At 35.8% G+C, this 23,399-nt stretch overlaps 1 protein-coding gene across 4 annotated transcripts in view; it reads left to right on the top strand.

The window, feature by feature from the left end:
- Positions 1-23,399, top strand: part of LOC106881175 (unconventional myosin-XV) — a 324,434-nt gene that overhangs the window by 69,528 nt on the left and 231,507 nt on the right. For 3 of the 4 annotated variants that reach the window (XM_052973940.1, XM_052973938.1, XM_052973941.1), the window contains exons 2-5: positions 14,475-14,543; positions 14,652-14,715; positions 16,962-17,071; positions 18,487-18,561. In XM_052973940.1, the coding sequence (XP_052829900.1) occupies positions 14,482-14,543; positions 14,652-14,715; positions 16,962-17,071; positions 18,487-18,561 (311 nt within the window). In that variant the 5' untranslated portion in view covers positions 14,475-14,481. Of the gene's footprint in view, positions 1-10,363; positions 10,513-14,474; positions 14,544-14,651; positions 14,716-16,961; positions 17,072-18,486; positions 18,562-23,399 lie in introns of all 4 variants that reach the window. The other variant, XM_052973939.1, reaches the window with a different exon arrangement.

Below are 23,399 nucleotides of genomic sequence, written 5' to 3'. Positions count from 1 at the left end.
TATATACATGGATTACCATTGAACTTCAGAAGCTCAAAGACAATATAATGTATTGGTATATTTATTTTTTTATATATTATTTTCTTCATTTTGTACATCTTTGTAAAAAACATTTTCATTCTCCCTCTTCTTGAAAATTTGCTATGCAAAGAAAGCCGGTTAGAAATCTTTATTAAAATATGCTTCCAGTTTAGCATTCTGCCTTATTATTTTTCATTTTCCTATTATTTCTCCACATGCAGTTAACACAAACCCACTATTTACTGACTTATATTTATATATATTCTCAGTGAAACCTATGCTTTCTAAGAATAAGTTCAATTGCTGCTTCATCTCAAACACAGTTTGTCGAAACTTCTTGAATGTATATATTCAGCTGAATTTATGTCCAACAGGAAAAGATCCATGCCATTTTCCACAATTTGGGACTCTAAGGATATTAGAAAATGCCCACCATGTCAGTTTGTGATACATTAACTCCTTTCATATATTCCATTATGAATCATTTTACAATAGGCTGTCCCCTTTTGGAAAAGAACCAGTTATCTTCCATTGGTTACTAAGGTGCTATCACTAGAATTATTAGTGGGGAATTAACCAGTTTCTCACAGAGGGGGGATATTATTTTTATCTTTCTTCAGTGGACCATTTAGGAGGTTATCAGTCCTCAGTATGGAAGGTATTTTTTCCCTCCATTGCTCCTCAGCAATTCTCTTAACAAGGACAACATTGCAGTATTGTAATATCTGAAGTATATATAGTCAACCTTGTTAACATTTTTGATTTCCCAGATGATTCTTCCACCTTGATTTTGGAAAGGGTCTGTGATTCAATAAGTCCCTTCACTGACTGGAGGACCACATTGACATTTTTGATTGGTTATGGGTCAATAGTTAGCTTTAACTTGTTTCAGTCACTTGACTATGACCATTCTGATATACCTGAAGGGTTTTGGTAGAATAAATCGACCTCAGGACATTTTTTAAGCATACCATGCTTGGCAAAAGAGACCAATTAGAATAACTAAGTTATGAAGACATAACCACACCAACAGTTTGTCACACACACGCATGGCTTCTTTCAGTCTAACAAATCCACTCAAGTCTTTGATTGGCCTGAGGCTATAGTGAAAGGCACTTGCCCAAGGTGCCATGCAGCGGAACTGAACCCGGAGGCATACAGTTAGAAGTAAACTTAACACAGCCATACTTTTTTTTTTTTAAATTTCTCTTTCATTTGTTTTTATTTCATACATAGTTAACTTGATGTGGGATGGCTTTATTAAACACAAAACAAATACTAAAAAAGAAAATATGAATATTGACTGAACTGTGACTTAAGTAGCTTGAAAAGACTAATTACACAAAACATTAATTTAAAATAAAGCTTGTCATTTTATGAATTAAACGAGATATGCTTACTTGGTCACACTTTGCTACTTCAATAAAACGTTTAAAAGACACCCTAGTCTGTTATACTAATTTAATGGAAAATAAAAATACAAATATATAGATATTGACCTAAATTTTAACTTTAGTGATTTAAAGGCATCAAGTCACTAGTTATATATCATTAGTATACTTTGAGATCTGCTCATTAATTTCGTATGGACTGGCTGTACAAGAAATCTTTTGATTTATACTATTTATCTTACAGAAGAGTCAACAATTTCATAACACCCTAACATTAAAGCAGCTAGGAATGTATTTTTTTAATGTTTCAATAGAATTCAAGTTTTATTTTCATGTTTAAAGCAGTTTTTTGCAAACAATTCTTCAACAATATTATGTAAATCTTTACTCCTAGATTGTCTTAGCAAAGATGACATCGCAAAAACTAGCCTTCCTCTTCAGGAATAGAAATTACTTCAGTTCTTAATCACTAACTCTATACGAAATTGAAGTGACTCCCATAATGTGATACTGAATTTACATTTGGGATAGTTTTACTACAGATAGCCTTGGCTGTAACCCCACCACCCAAAAAGCTGGACAGAGAAGGTGGGGGAAAACTGATTGTTTGGTACAAACACTTGCTAACCTGTCTCCACCTCTGATCCAGATGTGCTGTCTTTGCACTCTGCTTTTTATAACTGCTGCTACTACAGTGGCTCCTTCTTTAAGGATCACTCCACATCACTTAAGGATACCCTCAAGTCATTTGTTCCACCTCCACTTAGCACGTTCTACTCTCCCAGGTCCTCACTAATCAATTCATGCATTCCTTCTCAAGAGCACCCACACTTTGGCATTCTTTCCTTGCTCATGTCTACCCCTTCACCTTGGCCCCTACCTGTCCTTGATTTCCTATGGCAGTGTCCATTCTCTTAGAACCATTTGAGCCAAACCTCTGGACTAAAAAATGTCATGTCCTGTTACACCCCTTCCTGTTGCGAAACCTTGAGGGTTGTGGTTTTTACTACTCAATCTGCTGAAACTCTGCAAAACATGAATGTAACTCCTTGTCCAAGTATGGTTGTGCAGCTAAGTTTCCTTTGTAACCACGTGGTTTTGGGTTCAGTTCTACCATGCCCCATGGGTAAGTCTCTTCTATTACAGCCATGAGTCAATGAATGCCTTGTGTGAATGAATTTGATAGATGGAAACTGGAAACTTTTAAAGTGCATGTGTATGCATGTCTTTGTGTTGAGAACTGGCATTGGTTTGTTTGTCCCCATAACTTAGTAGTTCAGCAAAAGAAAACAATAGAATAAGTAGGAAACTTTAAAAAGCAAAATACTGAGGTAGATTTATTTGCCTATACCAGTCGAAAAATTGCCTCCAGCATAGCCACAATCCAATGACAAATAATGCATCATAAACAAATAGATGTACATAGAAAATATTTGATTTCTTTTGTAATTGAGGCTTTTAGCTGTTAAATCTACAATCTAATATAGTTGTGAGGTGGGGAAGGAATTCCCACGTTAACCAGTTCACAGTAACATTCTTCCATGAGTAATTTTTAGATATTTCATTAACAGTGAGTAATGAAGAAAGGTGACATTGAAGTTTATCAACAACAGAATTGATAAAGCAGTAAAAATATTCCAGTAACGACGTTGGTCTAATTATTCCTTTAATCAACTACTTCAGTATCTAAATGTTATAAACATTTTTTTCAATTTTGGTATTTATCTTCTTTAATCATATAGACAGCATTTTTAATCAAGAAACTGTTTATTATACAATATTTTGAGTCAATAAAATTTATTTGTTCACGTAGAGAAAATATTTTGAGTCAATAAATCTTATTTATTCACGTAGAGAAGTTGCTCACTTTGGTTATACAGAATTATTATATTGTCATGTCTGTGGTGGATATGTTTGTGACATTCCAACAAAAAGCAAAGGTTTCTTTCTCATGTATGAATAGTGCTTTTCCAAAGTTCTAGAGATTGAGAAACACATTTGCATCCCAATCATTTCAATATTATAGAGAAAAACTTGTTTTAAATCTCTGAGTGGGAGATGTACAGTAACAGTACTGGATAGTAATGTTTATATGCCAACAGAATGTGGTAGTCCTATAAAGGATGATGATACTATTTTAGCCCCAGGAAACTTTTCTTTTTCCAGCTGGCTATCAACGCACAGTTTGTGTCTGTATAGCATTTACAAGGGAGGTCATCGTTCTCATCTCTAGCCTTATGTGATACTTGGACCTAGGTTTCTGGATGTTATCCGTCCTCAGTGTGGGACATCCATAAGGTTAGAGATGGGAGCGATGACCTCCCTTGCAAGTGCTATACAGGCGCAAACTCTGTGTCACTAGCCAGCTGGAAAAGCTGTTTTCCTGGGGCTAAAACAAAAATATCGTCCTTTATAGAACTACCACACTTTATTGGCATATATAACATTACATTTCATTGTTCACCATCTATTTTTCATATTGGCATGAGTTGCACGGTTTGACTGGAGCTGACCAGCCCAGGCCCCAATTGTCTTTTTTGGCCTGGTTCCTATTGTTGGATGCCCTTCCTAATGCCAGTTTGAAAATATGAAATTAGATGAATAATACAAGACAGAACAAAATAAAAAAATAATAATCCAGTAGTTACTAGACTTTAAAGGATATTGTTGAAGCAGATACGTTGAGGACTTACCTAGATGTTAATGCTCTCAGATGGTGACAAAGTATCACATGTGGAGAGATGCTGTTGATACTATTCCAAGAAATATATTTCAGTATGGAAAAATCAACCATAACAGTGGATATTAAGTATTAAAACTCCCAGTTGAGGAGTCTTAATAATTAAGGAGTTTTTATACAGTTGCTAAGTTTGCTAAAAGATAAGATGTAAATCTCCCTCAAATCATACCCTGCTATCTTCAAAGAAAGACATCCATACTCATAAAACAATGGGATGGCCATGATTAAAAGCTTCCGAGACACAATCTTCTTGATCTAATTAGACCTAAAGTTACATCTACCAGGTTTTCAATTCTGTAGCATTTAAGTCAACACTTTGTAATTTAAAATATAAGCATTCATGCCAAAACAAGGTGGGATCTCTACATGATCACTTAACATGCTAAAAATAGCAAATAAATCTGTCAAGTCTTTCACTATATCAAAAACAGGAGGATTCATGCTGCATCTTAAAGATGAGATGATCACAGCTTGAACACCTTTTGATGAGAGGCCTATTCATTCAAGGCTGACCTTGGGTTATATAAATCTTTGGAAACAGTTTTGAAGGAACTTCAAGTAAATTAATTTAAAGGATCTCTTTGTAAAACTTGCAACAAGATAGAATAAGTACCAGGTTTTAAAAAAAATACTCGGGTCAGTTCATTTGACTAAAATTTCAAGGCACTGCTCTAGCATGGCCACTAATGGCTGAAGCAAGTGAGATAAGACAGTTCTAGAACCTCTCTAGGAAGATGAATAAAAATTTTGAGGTAGAAAATTAAATATAATCATGGTAAATGGCTGAGAAGAGATAAGCATGTTTGAACCCGCTTGTCATGAGTTCAGGTCTACTGCAAGGAATTTTTTAACAGATTACTTTTTTTTTCTACATTACATCTATGGCTGTTTTAAGAATAAGTATTTTATTAGTTTTCCATCCTAGGGACAGAATTATTTTTTGTCTATTACAAAGCCACAGCTAAATACTGGATCTCTTGGAGACACTCTTCCACTTCAAAACCTAAGAATCCTGTTAGTGACAATGCAGAAATGGCAGCATTACAGACAATATATTAGTGGATAGCAAAAGCATTAAAGCAGAGGAAAAAATTACTTTTCATGTTTGTTTCCTCCCAGCTTGAAAACGAGATGAGATGAGGTGCAGTGATAGAAACCCAGAGGAAGATGTTGAACAAAATACTTTTGCATTTTCAGTTCATATATAACCAATTTGCCTCAAATTAAAAACCATGATATTGATTTCTTAAGCAGAAGGGATAAAATTATGGGGGAGAGGAATAATTCACTAAACCAATTCCAGTATTTAACCAGTGCTTTGCTTTTCATTCTTCTTTGTTTGCCTAAATGAACTGACAAACCTTTTCAATGTTTCCAAAAGTCATGGGTGCTGTGTTGTTTTTTGATTTTGTAAGCATGTCCATGAGTGTTTGTACTTGAGTGTGCATAAGTGTTTCTAAATAGATACCTTTGAATTCCATTTGTCTGTTAAGCATATTCTGACACCAAACAGTTCAGGTAGAACTAGTCAACACAAGCCTACACAAAACATGTGCATGGTTGCTTGCCATGCTAGAAATAATAGCTTAACTTCCTTCAAATCACACTCTATTGCCAAAAAATACAGGCATATTGGACTGTAGATCCTAAATATGCAAAGAGTATAAAAAGATGAGCTGGTCAAATATAGAATGTCTTTGATAATAGATTTACATCATCAGAGCTGATTTTGGTTGAAGCTTTTTGTTGCCGTATTTCTGTTGAAATACATTCTTTGTCTCGGTTATTTCTGATGATAAAGTTGTAAAATAACTTTTGTCATTATTAAGGTGGTGTTTGGAACATAAGCGTAACTTGAAATTTTGAAGTTTTACTGAGTAATATTACTTGATCACTGCTGTAAACAATAGTTGCATTGTAAAATGAATGAGTGATTCTTTGGCTTGCAATGCTGTGTTCAGTTTACTTGCATTCTGTTCAGGTGTTGGGAAGATTTACCTCTCATCTGTTTCACGTCACTGAAACTGATGAAAACCATTGCCCCCATCAGACTAACACATATAGAAACACAGATGGAGATTTTTGAAAGAGATGACTTAGCTGCTTCTGATCTTGTTATATAACAATATGCTGAAATTTGGGGAGAGTGGGGATAGTTGATGATAAACCCTAAAAGGATGAAAGGCAAGATCGACATCAGTAGAGTTTGAACTCAGAACATGAAAGCAGATGAACTTCTGCTAAGCATTTTGTCCAATGTACTAATGATTCTGCCAGTTCATATCTTATGGCAATATGACCATTCTTTTAACTTGCAGATCTATATCCAGTTGGAGACTTCATAACAGGGCTAGTATCTGGTTGTCTTGTGTGTTTTCTTGGCTAATGTATTCTTAGGCATTTTGTTTTTTTGTTTTTTTTCATTCTGAGTTTAAATTTCACCAGGGTTGACTTATCCTTTCAGGGTCAATAAAATAAGTACCAGTTCAGTACAGGAGTTGGTGTAATGAACATATACCCTCCCCTGAAATTGCTGGCCTTGTGCCAAAATTTGAAACTAATATTTTCTGTTATTTGATCATTTTCTAAGACGGACAGCAGATACAATTAAGCTATTGTTTTCTTTCTTTTTTTCATTCTATGCATTTTATTTTCCAACCGTCCACCTTCCAATATAAGTCAGTATGTCAGGCAATTACTTACAAAAAAGCATTCCAGCTATGACTATCCATTCTTTTTCAAAATATTATTTTCAGGTATTGTGTATCTAGGACTATATTTCTAATGAGACTTCACTTTTCAACTTCAATAAAGAAAAGAAAGGCCACATACAACAAACAAAATTAAAATTCTGTTCTAATTATATATCTGTTGTTTACATTGGCTCTTAATTACACATTTATTCATCTTTTGTTTTAGTTGTGATCTTTTTCTCACTTGTTCTTTATTGCTTAATTGCAATTACACCTGTGTTTTTAGTTACCTGTATGGTGTAAATTACAGGTATTTATTTATTTATGTTTTTGTTTACATTGGGTGATACTTTTACAGGTATATTGTTTGTTGTTACTTGTAATGGTTTTGTTGATGTCTGAATAGATCTATCATCAAAGCATTCCAACTGTGACCATCCTGTCTTTTCTTAGGTGTAGTATCCAATAACTACAGTATTCTGTAATTATTTTCACTATGGGCACAGATATGGCTGTGTGGTTAAGAAACTCACTTTGTAACCGTATGGTTTCTGGTCAGTTTCACTGTGTGGCACCATGAGCAAGTACCTTCTATAGCCCCAGATTCTGTCTACCAAATCCACTCATATGGCTTTAGTTGGTCCAGGGCTACTGTAGAAAACACTCAACCAAGATGTTATGCAATGGTTGTGAACCCATAACTACATGGTTGGGGAGCAAGCCTCTTACCACACAGCCATTCCTGCATCTAACCATGTTTAGCCTGCATGTGTTTTATCAATTAGACCCTTTAGCGTTCAGATTATTCTGTGAAATGTAATGCTTATTAATTCATATTGTTCTAAATTTATCATTCGTTATCTCGTAGCTTTGAGATTTTGATGACTTGATTGTATATTTTTAGAATGTCATGGTAGGGTATGGTATGAGGGTCCAGATCTGGCTAGTCTGAGCATAAAGTAGGTTGAATATTTGGGGCAGATATGGCCGGTTTAAGGGCCAAATGGTTAAATAATAAAGAGGAACATGTATTTTATTCAATTACTTTATACCATTTAAATGCAGTTTACAGCAAGTAATTAACTATAAAGCTGAACATTAAAAAGCTGTGGATTCACCATGGATACTCACTAATTCATAAATATTTCTAATCAGTAGATCTCTGTCTGTTTACATTGGATAATATGTAATGTCACAGGTGTATGCATGCCTCTGTATTTCTGCTATGTGGGAGACATTTTTAAAGGAAAGCAGTGTAGTGATTGGACTGAATTGTATTGTACAGGGATTTATGAAAATATACATTGAAGTAGACTTTCACTGGTGTATGAATGTAGAGATACACCCAAATATCCAATAAGAGATATATAGCATTAACACTACACTGTTAAGGTATCGAGCTGGCAGAACTGTTAGCATGCTGGGTAAAATGCTTAGCAGCATTTCATTTGACTTTGTTCTGAGTTCAAATTCTGCCGAGGTCAGCTTTGCCTTTCGTCCTTTTCGGGTCAATAAAAAGGTACCAGTTGAGCACTGGATTCAATGAAATCAACTTACCTACTTCCTGAAATTGCTGGCATTATACCAAAATTTGAAACCATTGTTGTTGTTATTATTATGAAGGCAGTGAGCTGGCAGAATTGTTAGCATGTTGGGTGAAATGCTTAGAGGTATTTTGTCTCTCTTTATGTTCTGAGTTCAAATAGCACCAAGGTCAACTTTGCTTTTCATCCTTTCAGGGTCAATAAATTAAGTACCTGTTCTGTACAGGGGTTGATCTAATCTACTTACCCCCTCCCAGCAAATTTTAGGCTTTGTGCCTGTAGTGGAAAGGATTATTATTATTATGAAGGTAGGAAGCTAGCAAAATTGTTAGCGCATCAAGCAAAATTCTTAGTAGCATTTTGTCTCTCTTTATGTTCTGAGTTCAAATCCTGCTTAAGTCAACTTTGCCTTTCATCTTTTCAGGGTCGATAAAATAACAGTTGAGCACTGGAGTTGAAGCTTTTGACTTACTCCCCGCTCCAAAGTCGCTGGCCTTTTGTGTGTGTGCATGTGTGTGTGTTTGTTTGTTTATGTCTCTTTGTCTTACATCACTTGATAGTTAACAAGAAGCAATGCCATTCATTTCAACTCACTTGTGGGAAAATGATCAGCCATGGAGAAATATTACCTTACTTGGAAACAAATGAGGATTGGGGACAAGAAGGTCCTCCACCAGTCGATAATCTACTTCAGTGAATTCTGTCTAATCCATGCAAGCATGTAAAAAAAGCAGGTTAAAACAATGATTTTGATGAACCTTAAGTTTGACAGAAGCCTACAGGCTTACTGGGGCCAAATCTTGTCCTACTTTCCGTGATATATAAGCAACTGAGAGCATAATACTTCTCTAAATGGGACTAACTAAATGGTGTGCTAACAATTCCGCCAGATCACCACCTTAATAATAATAATAATGTTTATATCTTCTTCTGTTGATCTGAACAATTATCAGAGACATCACATGGTAGAAGATGGGTCACAAAGTGTCCAGCTGTGGCCAATCAGGCCAATGCATGCTCAGGTTTTGCCACAGGTCAGGCACTGGTGGTCTACTGGGAATGAAGGCAAGAAGTTGGCTCTGGACTCACACAGCTCATGTCATCTTTGTGCTCCTGTGATCCTATTCTGTTCGAAGGAGGTGGCACCTGTTGGTGCTGCTACATCAAGCAGGGCAATCCTGTGCTCGCATTTCCCAGGTCAATCAATAGATATTATAGGGCCCTGCACATTGATTTGCCTGGTGTGGCCTGTAATGTTGCTAAGACAACACTGGATATCAATGAAGAAAGGTGATAGGAGAGATGGCTGATAACAGGGACTGACTTGTCAGCATTTTATGTCCACTTTTCTACAATAGATTATACGACTGATTTCATATTCTAATATATCAATCAGTCATCCTATGAATAAAAAATATACATACATACATATATATGATGTGTATATAATAGTCTTAATTAGACTATTACAGTCTTTAATTTAATTCCCACTTTACATGCATAGATCATAAAAGAGTAATATTATAGACACTGTTTCTGTGATTAGGCCTTATATTGTACAATATATCAGTGTTTCTGTTTACCTGGGTTGTACAGGTATATAATAAATATATTAATATTTATTATTATACGAGCTTATCGCTATTACTATTTACCCAAGTATATTTCTCACTCGGTCTCTTACATTCTACACACTCTCTCTTTCTCTCTCTCATAGATGCTATTTTCTCTCTTTTAGTTTCTACTCTTTCTCTCTCTCTTTTGGATGCTACTCTCTTTCTCTCAGAGGCTATTCTCTCTCTCTCTCTCTCATATTCTTTCACTCTCTTCACATATTATTCTCTCCCTCTCTCCATACGCTATTCTCTCTCAAATGTTATTCTCTCTTTCTCTTTCATGCTTCTCTCTCTCGCTCTCTCTTTCTCATACCAAACTGGTTAGTCTTGTTAAAACTAATATATTTAGTGATTATAGATACTTATGAAAGTGCTGGAATATGTAAAAAGGAAGAAAAAAACAAAGAAAAAGAGAGAAATGGGAAAGATTGTCGGATTGTTTAATGTAACTGAAAAGTGAAGTGTGTGCGTGGTGTCCAAATACATAACAAAAGTGATCAGCAAATGGTAAGTGTGTGATTCTGATTTTAACAAATATTTTTCTCACTATTCCAATATAACTTAGTTGCTTTTTATACAAACAGTGAAGTACCTGTGTGGGGTCAGGGGTTGGCAGTGGGGTCACAGAGCAATGGAATCTGTGTGTGTGGTCAGTTTAGTTTAGTTTAATCAAGGTGGAGGGCAAGCGGGATGCCAAATGTTGACAAATATCTGCTAAATAAATTGACAATAAGCTAAAGGTTAATCTCTTGTTTGATATTTATGTTTGTTCTGTTGATGATATGGGAGTTTTGATGTTTAGACAAGTATTTGTACACACATGTATTGTATGTCTGTATGTATGTATGTCTGTATGTATGCATGTGTGTATTTCTGTGTATATTTTGTGCCTGTATCTCTATGCATGTATGATGTATGTACTTATGTGTGTATGTTATGTATGTATTTGTGTGTGTATGTGTTATGTATGTATTTGTGTGTGTGTATATACTTATGTATGTTTGTACTTATGTGTGTATGTGTTATGTATTTGAGTGTATGTATGTATATATGTGTATTTCTGTGTATATTTTGTGCCTGTATCTCTATGTAGGTATGATGTATGCACTTATGTGTGTATGTATTTATGTGTGTGTGTACTTACTTATGTGTGTATGTGTTATGTATGTATATGTAATTCTATGTATATTTTCTGTATGTATGTATCTATGTATGCAAGTGTGTATTTCTATGTATACATGCATGTATGTATTCCTTATTTCTGTATGAGTATGTATCTTGTGCATATGAATGTGTATATCACTGTCTGTGTTGTATGTGTGTATTTCCATGTATGTATACACATGTACATTTCTGTTAATGTTGTGTGCATGTATCTTGTAACATATGCATGCATGTATTTCTGTATATGTTGTATACATGTATTTTTGTGTATGTATGCAAGTGTGTATTTCTGTACATATGTTGTGTGTGTATCTCTACGTAAGTACACATGTGTGTATTTCTACATATGTGTCTGTCTTCCAAATTGTTCCCTTACCTTACCCACTGGGTCACACAATCAATCACCTAATCACTCACAATCTATCTTAGCTGATCTTAAGGTTATCTCGAACACAGGGATCCCCAATCAGTGGGCTTCAGTCCAGTACTCACCCGTGGGGCATTTGGTACTAAATCTCACAGAATGAATAAATGGCTGGGGTTTTTTCTGTAATATTTTACATAGTTCAACCAACACAAGTTAATGTGTGAACAACAAAATGAGAATTTTGAAATAAGATGCTATAAAACTAGTTTTTAATCATTGAATGGCTATGGGGGCTCACCAGAAGAAAATGGTGATCAAAGGGGTCTATAGGTAAAAAATGGTTGAAAACCTCTTGATATAAGTAGAAAGAATTATTAACCAAGGAATGTAACATCATTCCAACACAACTGTTATCACTATCACCACCACTACCACCATCATATCATTATCATGACCACCACCACCACCACCTTAACAGTTCAATGTCATCACCATCACCATCACTATTATTGTCACTCTGACATTTCAATGTCAAACCCATTCTTCCATATCTCTGCCATAGCTTTGCGCTACAGGTATAAAACTATTAGAATTGCCATAACATTCCACGTCCTGTTCAATGGTAAATCGACAAACACTAATTGTTTTAAATATAAATTTGCTTATAAAATATACAAGTTTTATGCTCTGGGAATTAGGCTAATTTTACGTTTATGCTTGAATGTGTGTATGTGTACGTAAATGTATAATAGAAACCTTACTTATAAAGGACTTCATCTGATACTAGAGGCCTTGTGCAAGGAGATGGATAGATGCCAAAATTTAAGGTTTGGGTGGTGGGGTAGATTTATTATTTGATTGACTCTTCATAAAGGGAGGGGCAAAAAGAAAACCAAATTTCAACATCTGGACAAGATAGGGTACTTCATCTAGTGTGTATATTTATGTATGTGTATATATATATATATATATATATATATATATATATATGTATGTATCTGCATGTGTGTGTGTGTGTATGTACTGGCACTCTGTTGGTTACTATGACAAAGATTCTAGTTGATCCATTCAATGGAACAGCCTGCTCATGAAATTAATGTGCAAGTGGCTGAGAATTCCACAGACATGCATACCCTTAAAGGAGTTCTCCATAAGATTCAGCACGACATGAAACGGGATAAGGCTAAGACTTTGAAATACAGATACAACTCATTTTTGCCAGCTGAGTGGACTGAAGCAACGTGAAATAAAGTGTCTTGCTCAAAAACACAATGTGTTTGTAGGGTTCAAACTTATGACCTTCATAAGTTGAATACCCTAGCCACAAACCCATTTGCCTTCTCACACACACAGATATGTATTTACACATACATGTATTTGCGCACACATTCACATGTTTGTGTGATTCTCAGTCATTGGTGAGGAAAACCAAGACCAGTGCTTCATGAACAAAGTCGCTTGACATATTTGTTCAGCATTGTGTTGAAGACACTCCCTCGACACCTTCCAGTCAGAAAAGCTTTGAACTAACAACAGGCCATTGGAAACTTGTAACTAACGATGCCATTGTTAACTAATTGTGATATGAAAAAAAAAAAACATATGGAAAAGTGTCATTTATCAGTTTTTGTTTATTCATTGTTTGGTCATGCTGTGAAATGTTATGGTATTTCTGTTATTTTCAGGGCTGAAAGGTAGTGGAGGGAAGAGGTGTAGCAGAATGGTGGAAGGCATTGAAGCGTCAGGGGATGGTGTATATATGTGGGGTGGTGCGGACTGGTGTTATATTCCTTCATATATAATAAGCCTTTCTACTATAGGCACAAGGCCTGAAATTTCAAGGGAAGGGACTAGTTGATTACATTTTTCCCCAGTGCTTCACTGGATGAATGCCCTTTTTATTGCTGTTATTTATGCAGCTTGATAACTGTCCTCTCTAAAGCATTCACAAGAGACTGGTTGGATTCTAACATTATAATCATAATTTGAAGTTGAAAAGAACATCAGATCCACAACTGGGACTTGAGCTATGTGTCTATTACTTGCCAGGTGACAATCACATTGCCACTTACACGACAGAATGCCTGTCATCCAATCTTCTAAAATTAGCTACTTTTGATCCCTTTATCATAATTTGTATTAGTCCTGGCTAATTAAGTTATTCTACCAATGTACAACAAGAATGGATTGCTTTATACTTATGTTTACTAAAACAGGCTGAGTGATAACTTGTCTAAGGGCATTTCCCTATAGCTGCCATTTAATTGAGGAACTCAACAGAAGACATGCAATCAGTTATCCAGCATCTTAATTCCACATATACTCATTTACACGTTTTAGTCATTTGACTGCAGCCATGCTGGAGCACTGCCTTAAAGATTTTTAGTCGGAGAAATCTACCCCAGGACTTATTCTTTGCAAGCCTGGTACTTATTCTATCAATCTCTTTTGCCAAACCACTAAGTTACAGGGATATTCACACACCAACATCAGTTGTCAAGCAATGGTGGGAGGGCAGATACACACACATGAATATATATACATATATATTCGCCATGCTTGACTGCTAAATCCACAAGTTTTTTTCATTCTCTCTCTCTTTATTTTCGCATTCCTTTCTGTCGAAGAGTGTAGGCTCAAAACAAGAGACTCTCATTTTCCTGAGCATCAAGCTAATACACCTACTTGTTGTTCATACACCTGTCTTCATCTTTTGTTTTTCTATAAATGTCAACTATACATATATATATACATATATATATATATATATATATATATATATATATATATATATATATATATATATATATATATACACACACACAATGGGTTTCTTTCAGTCTACCATATCCATTCACAAGGCTTTGGTTGGCCCATATATGAGTAATTTTTCATAGCTAATTTAATCTTTAAATAAGTCTGCATTTCTTTATTACAGATAGAAAATGGGTGATACAAACAAAGATGAAAATGCAGAAGAAACTATGGAAGATCTCATCACATTGATGTAAGTTATGATTTTCTTTTTAATTTTAGTTTTGTTTTTGTTCTGAATCTGTTTGACTTTTAATTAAATTATATCATGTAATCATTTCAATTTGTCGTATGTTAACAGGATTCTTAATCACCAAACCATCCTCAATACTTTACAGACAAGATACAACAATAAGCTGATATATGTGAGTATGCTCGGTTTTGTTTTGTTTTTGATTTTGTTTTTGTGTGAGGCATTTAAACACTTGTATTTCTCTGTCTTTCTTTAAATACATATGTCATTCATTCAACATCTACTTTTACCTGGTAGCACATTATACATGGGAGGTAACTGAGAGTGAGGAAAGATTTTTATGGTTGGATGCTCTTCCTGTCACCAACTCTCATCTGCATTTCAAGTAAGGGTTTCTTTATTTTGGAGGAATTCTATGATGCAGAGCTAGCAAACAATTTCTTGATAGGAAATGTCAATAAATGTCACCTGTTGCAGCCCAGCCACCGTTTATAGCCATAGCTCTTTTATAAGCATTCATTCATGCAATCTCACAGGGGCAATGACAAATGGCTGAGACCTTTGGCAACATGCTGTGCTTGAGAAGAAGAGTCTTCAAGCCAACTGAAATTGTAGTTGTGGCAGATATTGGTGTCACAGAACTGAAACCCATGCCAGTGGCATGTAAAAGCACCCATTACACTCTTGGAGTGGTTGGCATTAAGAAGAGCATCCAGTCATAGAAACCATGCCAAATCAGACTGGAGTCTGATGCAGCCCCCCCCCCCATCTTACCAGCCCTGGTCAAACTGTCGAACAACGGACGTTAAATGATGATGATGGTAAATATATATATATATATCCTCATGGAAAGTGGACGTTAAATGATGATATATATATATATCCTCATGGAAAGAGGATGTTAAATGATGATGACATATATATATATATATCCTCATGGAAAGTGGACATTAAACAATGATATATATATATATATATATATATATACACACACATACACATAATGGGTTTCTTTCAGTTTACTTCCGCCAAATTCATTCAAAAGGCTTTGGTCAGCCCAGGGCTAGAATGGAAGACATTTGACCAAGGTGCCAAGTGCAGTAGGACTGAACCTCTAACCATATGGTTGGGAAGCAAGCTTCATATCACACAGCCATACATAGGTATGGCTATGTGATTACACACACACACACACACACACACATGCATGCTCATGCTCACACATAACAAACTCCTTTTCAAATTAAATTGTTGTAATCAAATTTCAAATAAGCATTACTAGGGTGGTTTTGCTAATAGCAAAATAAAAAACTTAAATTAAACACAAAAATCAGATATATCTCACATAAAAAACAAATCAGTCATGATTGCATGAGATGTGTCTAGATTCCCCATTCTATCATTTTTAAGGATGAGGATTTTATCACACATAAAATTATTTCCTACTCATAAAATTATTTCCTTTGTGATTTAATGGAGAAAATGCTGCCTGCACACATTTAGAACAGTTTAATGTGAAAATAAGATTGTGAAAGCCTTGAATAATCAGACTAATGGATTTAGGAAAATCATTGATCAAAACTAGGCATAAAAGATTAAGGAGAAATACAAAATGATTCCTTAATTAAAAAAAAATCAAAATTGAATATAGTCAGGTTTTTATTATATGTTTGAAAGAGTGCTCTCTCTCTCTCTCTCTCTCTCTCTCTCTCTCTCTCTCTTTCTCTCTGTAAAGTATGTTTGGATGTGTGTTTATAAATGAGTATATATTAATGTATATACATGTCTGCTTGTGTGTGTGTGTGTGTGTAAAGGTAAGATCCAACGATCAAGGTGTAGGAAGATTGTAAGCTTCAAGCAGTTCATAAAAGGTATAAAAACAACTTTCAGGAGCAATAGTGGTTTATCGACATAGAAGGTTGTAAATATTTCCCATATCAAAGTTCAATAAGGTGAAAAAATTGCTTTATAGCTTACAGTTAACAGCAGGGGATCCTGTGTATGTGAACAGAAATATGCTTTCTATATTCTTTCCATAAATTTTCAATCGAAGGGTTTAGCTTTATGGCATATCATCAGACCCCAAAACCTGTTGGCCTAAGACCTTAAGCCAACAGGTTTTGAGGTCTAACAATATGCCATAAGTCTTTTATGGACAGCAAACCCAGGGTAATCCCATAAATGGGCCACCCCCATTAAAATATACACTGCTCTACAACAGAGTGTGCTTCTTCTCCGGATTTGTGTTTTCTACAAACAGCTGTAAGCCAAATTTACTCTAATGAAGATAAATATGTAATGATTAGAGAGAGAGAGTGTGTGTAAGAGTTTACATCTCTTGTGTGTGTGTATTTGTATTTATATATTAAACATACAAATGGTTTGTGTTTCTATCATCAATTTATTTCTTCTTTGCAGACTTACATTGGTTCTATCTTGGTTGCCATTAACCCTTATAAAATTTTCAACATTTATGGTAAAGATGTTGTTAAGAAGTATGAGGGTTGCCCCATCGGACAACAGCCACCGTAAGACAATTTTACCATTATTACTAAGCATTATAATGGGAAGGGCCAGATTCTGAGACTTCATTACAATAGTCATCTCTACAGAATCAATAAAATAAAGTACCAGCCAAATACCGGGGTCAATCTGATTGAGTAACTCCCCCCACTAAAATTTCAAACCTTGTGCCTTTGTTAGGAACGATTATTATTAATGGTTCCAGGTTCAGTCCCACTGCATGGCACTTTAAACAAGTGTCTTTTGATATAGCCTTGGGCCAACCAAACCCTTGTGAGTGGATTTAGTTGACAGAAACTGAAAGAAGCCCATCATATATATACATACATATATATATATATATATATATATATATATATTGTTGTGGAAGGATTCTGACCACCCCTCATGTGACTAAAAGGTGGACTGACCAATTGTTATAAAACGAAGAACTGTGAGCGATTGGCATTTCGGGTTGGTAAGCATTTTACTGTGAGCCATGATTGAGTGTGTTAAGTCTTGTGTAATAGTAATAGTAGTGTTTAAATACTTTCTTTCCCTCCTGCTTCATTAAATTATATATCTAAAATACAAGGATTCAAAATATACGTGTGTGTGTGTGTGTGTGTGTGTTTGTCCCCCACCACTGCTTGACGTCTAATGTTAGAATAACACCAATAGAATAAGCACCAGGCTTAAAAAGAAAATATGTACTGGGGTTGATTAGTTCAACCAAAATTCCACAAGGTGGTGCCCCAGTATGACCACAGTCTAATGACTGAAACAAGTAAAAGATAAAAGATATTTCTTACAATTTTAGAATAGCTGGTCAAGATTAGATATTTTCGTCTAGAATTTAACTATTTGAATTCTCAATCTCTTTAGCATTCAGACTAGCCAGTCAAATGTAATGATTATTTATTCACAGTGTTTTGAATTAGATCCTTCCCAAGTTCTAAAGACTCATACAGCTGGTTTCCTGGTTTCTGTGGCACATTTATCACCCCAAACGAGATAGTTGTTGGGCCATTGCAGGATTATCAGTCGATTGGACTGGAGCAATGTGAAATGAAGTGTTTTGCTCAAGAACACAAGGCATCGCCTGAGCCTGGAATTGAAACCACAATCTTACAAACATGAGTCCAACACCCAAATCACAAAGCCACATGCCTCCACCTGTTTTGAATTAATCATGCATTATCTTGTAATTATGAAATTTCAATGATATGATTGTTTATTTTTAGAATGATATTGTAGGCTAGGTGTGAGAGGCCAAATCTGGCCAGTTTGTATATAAAACAGGTAGAATATTTGGGACCAGATGTGGCCAGTTTCAAATGCTAAAGGGTTGTTCTATTAAGGGTTGAAAATACAAAGAATGTACCCCAAAATGATTGCTTGTAACATATTACATTTTATATCTCTTTGCTCACCATTTCAGTCACTTATTTGCCATTGGCAGTGTGTGCTACGAAAAAATGTTGCGAGATTGGGAAAACCAAGTTGTTCTCATCAGGTAAGAATAAAAATTTTTCATGTTCAATTTTTTCCTATGACAATATATGTTAATGACATTTATATTGCTTATCAGAACATCTTCAAGCATAATTACTGCATGGTTGTTGTTTCACCTTGAGTCAAACCTGCACTCCAGCTTTGACCGTCTTGTCTTTATTCATCATCATCAACTCCTGGACATTACTGTCTGGAGCCCTCGGTTTCTTAGGGCTGGTTCGCAACATTCTCTACTGAATGGGCTACCGGTCCTTTACAGGGTTACCTCTTTTACGGCTGTGTGAGCTGGCACAACAGGAAATATAGCATTTTGCTCAAGAAAACAGGGTCGATTAAATAAGTACCAATTACGCACTGGGGTTGATGTAATTGACTTAATCTGTTTGTCTGTCTTTGTTTATCCCCTCTGTGTTTAGCCCCCTGTGGGCAATAAAGAAAATATATAAATGTATATATATATTTCGGTAAAATGTGTTTACTATGGTAGTTTGACTTTTAGAGTCCCTCCTAGCATGAGGCATTTATGTATAGTAATGCCCTTAATATAAATAAATGTATTTATATGGAATAATTAATAAATTTTTCCCTTGTGAGGTTTATTCTCGCTAACTACTCAATAAATTCTTATAAAGATTTTATCGTATATTTAAATTGTATATATATATATATATATATAAACAATGGGCTTCTGTCAGTTTACCTCTACAAAATCTACTCGCAAGGCTTTGATCAGCCCGAGGCTATAGTAGAAGACACTTGCCCAAGGTGATATGCAGTGGGACTGAACCCAGAGCCATGTGGTTGTGAAGCAAGCTTCTTACACCAGTGCCTATGAGAAGAAAGAATAATTATGAACAGGTAACTAATTCACACAGACCTGATCAACAGCATTTGTGCGGGGACCATCTTGTCATTTCATCAGTTACGTTGCACTCAGGAACTCGTTATCATCATAATATCCACTTTACCATGCTTGCATGGTCTGGACAGTGTTTAGTGAAGCAGATTTTCTATTACTGTATGCCCTTCTTGGCATCAACTCTCATCTATTTCCAATGTTTCCAAGCAAGGTAATATTTCTTCCATTGCCAGACATACTTTTGCAGAATAACAGAAATAAATGACACTGCTTGTATGACAAAATTGCTGCCAGCACCATGTAAAAAGCTCCCTGTACACTTCATAAACTGGTTGGCATTAGGAAGGGCATCCAGCTGTAGAAAGTATGCCAATGCAGTCACTGGAGCTTGACACAATCATCTGGCTCAATGCTCCACAACCTTTTTTCACTTGCGGTACACTTATATTTTTTTCAAAATTCATCAACACACCTGAACTAAAAATATAACTAAAAGTATAAGGGAAAAAGTTATATTCGGGTTACATTATGGCACACCTAGCATCATCTCATGGCACACCAGTGTGCCATGGCATATCGGTTGCAGAGCATTAGTCTAGCTCAGCACTTCCTGTCAAACTGCCCGTTCCTTTTCCAGCATGGAATACATATGTCAAATAGTGATGAGGCAGTACCAGCAATTTATTGGGTCTACTTGGCTATAACAAAAAGACAAAAACTGTCATTGAATGTTTGACCAAAAAGAAACTAGTGTTTGGTCTTCTATATAATTACAGTTAAAATCAGAAAATAATTTTACTGAATGAAAGAAAATACATGCTTAGTTGTATGTTATGTAACAATGAAACAGCTATTTTATTTCCTTCAACTATATTATTGTGTTAAATTCAATGGCTGACAATGTACTATTTGTAATGGATTTTCACTTTTTTTATGTTTTATTGTATTTTATTAAATAATTTATCATTTTCTTTTTTGTTGTTGCTGATCACACTGAATTACTTTGAAAAATTTAGGTGACATATTTTTTGAACAGCTCATCTACTTATCTCGGCAACAACAGCAACAGCATGTTACAATTAAAGCCAGCCTGATATAAAGGATTAGAAGTGTCAGGGGCTAAATTCATGACAACTGGTGAACACACAGATTATCTTCGTTTAAATGCAACCATGCTGTAACAAATAAAGCACGAACACACACACACACACACGTACAATCACACACATTAGTCAAGTGCTTCTTCCAACTATTGCTCAATTATTATTATTATTATTATTATTATTATTATTATTATTATCAAAGCAGTGGACTTGGCAGAATCGTTAGCACGCCGGGCAAAATGCTTAGCAGTATTTCGTCTGCTGCTACATTCTGAGTTCAAATTCCACCAGGGTCGATTAAATAAGTATCAGTTATGCACTGGGGTTGATGTAATTGACTCAACCCCTCCCCGCAAATTTCAGTGCCTACAATTGAAAGGATTATTATTATTATTATGGTGGCGAGGTGGCAGAATTATTACTGTGCAGGAAAAAAAATGCTTACCGGCATTTCTTCTGATTTTATGTTCTGTATTCAAATACTGTCAAGTTTCACTTTGCCTTTCATTCTAAACTTGTACCTAAATCAGAAACTTTTATTATTATGCTGGAGATATGCCGTGACTGAGAAGACCTGGCAAATAAAGTGAGATCACAGCTGTAGCCTGCATCAGTGTTGCATAACCAGCCCACTCAAAAAGTACCTTTAGATCGTAGGGCAATTTGTCATGCTTGAGGAGACCTATTGAGTCAAGTACATCAAAATCAAATCAAACCACAATCAAATGGAAATTGTAGTTGTGGCTGATGCCAACACCACCTGTCTGGCTCCCCATGCTGGTGGCACGTAAAAAGCACCATCCAAACATGGTTGATGCCCGCCCGTCTCACCCCGACTGGCTCCTGTGCTGGTGGCACGTAAAAAGCACCATCCAAACATGGCTGATGCTAGCGCCGCCTTGACTGGCTCCCATACCGGTGGCACGTAAAAGCATCATCCAAATGTGGTCGATGCCAGCCCCCTCTGGCCCCTGTGCCAGTGGCACATAAAAAGCACCCACTACACTCTCGGAGTGGTTGGCATTAGGAAGGGCCTGCAGCTGTAGAAACACTGCCTGATCAAATTGGAAACTGATGCAGCCTCCTGGCATCCCAGACCCCCATTAGAACCATTCATCCCATGCCAGCATGGAAAACGGATGTTAAACGATGATGATGATGATTATTATTATTGTTATTATTATTGTGTTCTGAGTTTAGTTTTCTACCAGGACTGACCTTGCCTTTCATCCTTTTGAGATCAATAAAATAAATACCAGAACACTGGGGTCGATGTAATAGACTAGCCCGCTCCCCCAAAATTCAGGCCTTAGTAAAAAGGATTAATAAAGTTTGGGACAGTCTTGCAGTATTTTTTCTAGCTCTTTATGTTCTGAGTTCAAATCCTGCCATGATCAACTTTTCAGCATTTCAGTCTAGTACTAGAGTTGATGACATCAACTAAACTTATACCCTCCCCTCAAAATTGCTAGCTTTGTTTCTAAATTAGAAACTATTATTATTGTTGTTGTGTTATCAGTCTTCCAGTTGACATAGTTCAGTCATTTGTACTAGGTAGGGCTTAATCTTACACACTATTTACATTTACCTTATTTAATTGAATTCCCTACCAGTGAGTCAGCACTCTGACAAGTGTTGTGGGGGCTTGCATGACAGGAAAATGTTATTTATTTGCTAGAATGTTAACCCTCATACGATTCTAACTTTGAAAATGTATGTTTGCCAGCATAGATAATATATAAAATGTTGTTATGTATATATATCATCATCATCATCATTGTCGTTGTTTAATGTCTGCTTTCCAAGCTGGAATGGGTTGGACGGTTTGACTGAGGACTGTTGAGCCAGAAGGCTGCACCAGGCTCAATCTGATCTGACAATGTTTCTACAGCTGGATGCCCTTCCTAATGCCAACCACTCCGAGAGTGTAGTGGGTGCTTTTACGTGCCACCGGCACAAGGGCTAGTCAGGCAGCTCTGGCAATGACCACGCTCAAAAGGTATTTTTTATGTACTACCTGCACAGGAGCCAGTCTGGTGGCACTGGCAATGACCACACTCGAATGTTATCTTTTATGTGTCACCGGCACATGTTGGTAAGGTGACACTGGCAATGATCACACTTGAATTGTACTTTTTACATGCCACCAGTACAGGAGCCGATACAGCTTGGCACCAAAGATATCACAACTCATTTCTACAGCTGAGTAAACTGGAGCAATGTCTTGCTCAAGAACACAACATACAGCCCAGTCCAGGAATCAAACTCATTACCCCTTGATTTTGAGCTCAATGCTCTAACCATTGATTCATGTGCCATGTACCAGATATGGCCATTTTAAATATTAAAGAGTTAATATACGTTATCAAACAAAATAGAGAACCCAGTATTTTTGTCTCATATTTATTCTTATATCTGATATCACTTTATATTAAAAATCTTAGCAATTAATTCATTTGTAATATTTTCCATATACCTTCATCCTATTAACACTAATAAAGTGTTTATATCTTTTATCTTTTACTTGTTTCAATCATTAGACTATGGCCATGCAGAGGTTCTGCCTTGAATAATTTTTAATCGAATGTACCAACCCGAATACTTTTTTTAATGCCAAACTGCTAAGTTACAAGGATGTAATCAAACCAACACTGGTTGTCGAGCTTTGGGAGGGGACAAACACAGACACAAAGACACACTCACTAATAGATGTGTGTGTGTGTGTAACAAAGATGTACAGGTGTCAATTCATTACGTCCACTTCAAGTGACTCCATTTAATTGATTAATGAAAACATTTACATTAATTTGAAAGAAATCGTTGTCGTCGGATGAACGCATAGATTTCAAATTTAAAGGATAACTATTTTTTAACAAA

This window comes from Octopus bimaculoides, chromosome 17 (genome assembly GCF_001194135.2).
Source record: "Octopus bimaculoides isolate UCB-OBI-ISO-001 chromosome 17, ASM119413v2, whole genome shotgun sequence".
In the NCBI taxonomy this organism is placed as follows: Eukaryota; Metazoa; Mollusca; class Cephalopoda; order Octopoda; family Octopodidae; genus Octopus; species Octopus bimaculoides.
This window is presented reverse-complemented; position numbering and strand designations above follow the sequence as displayed.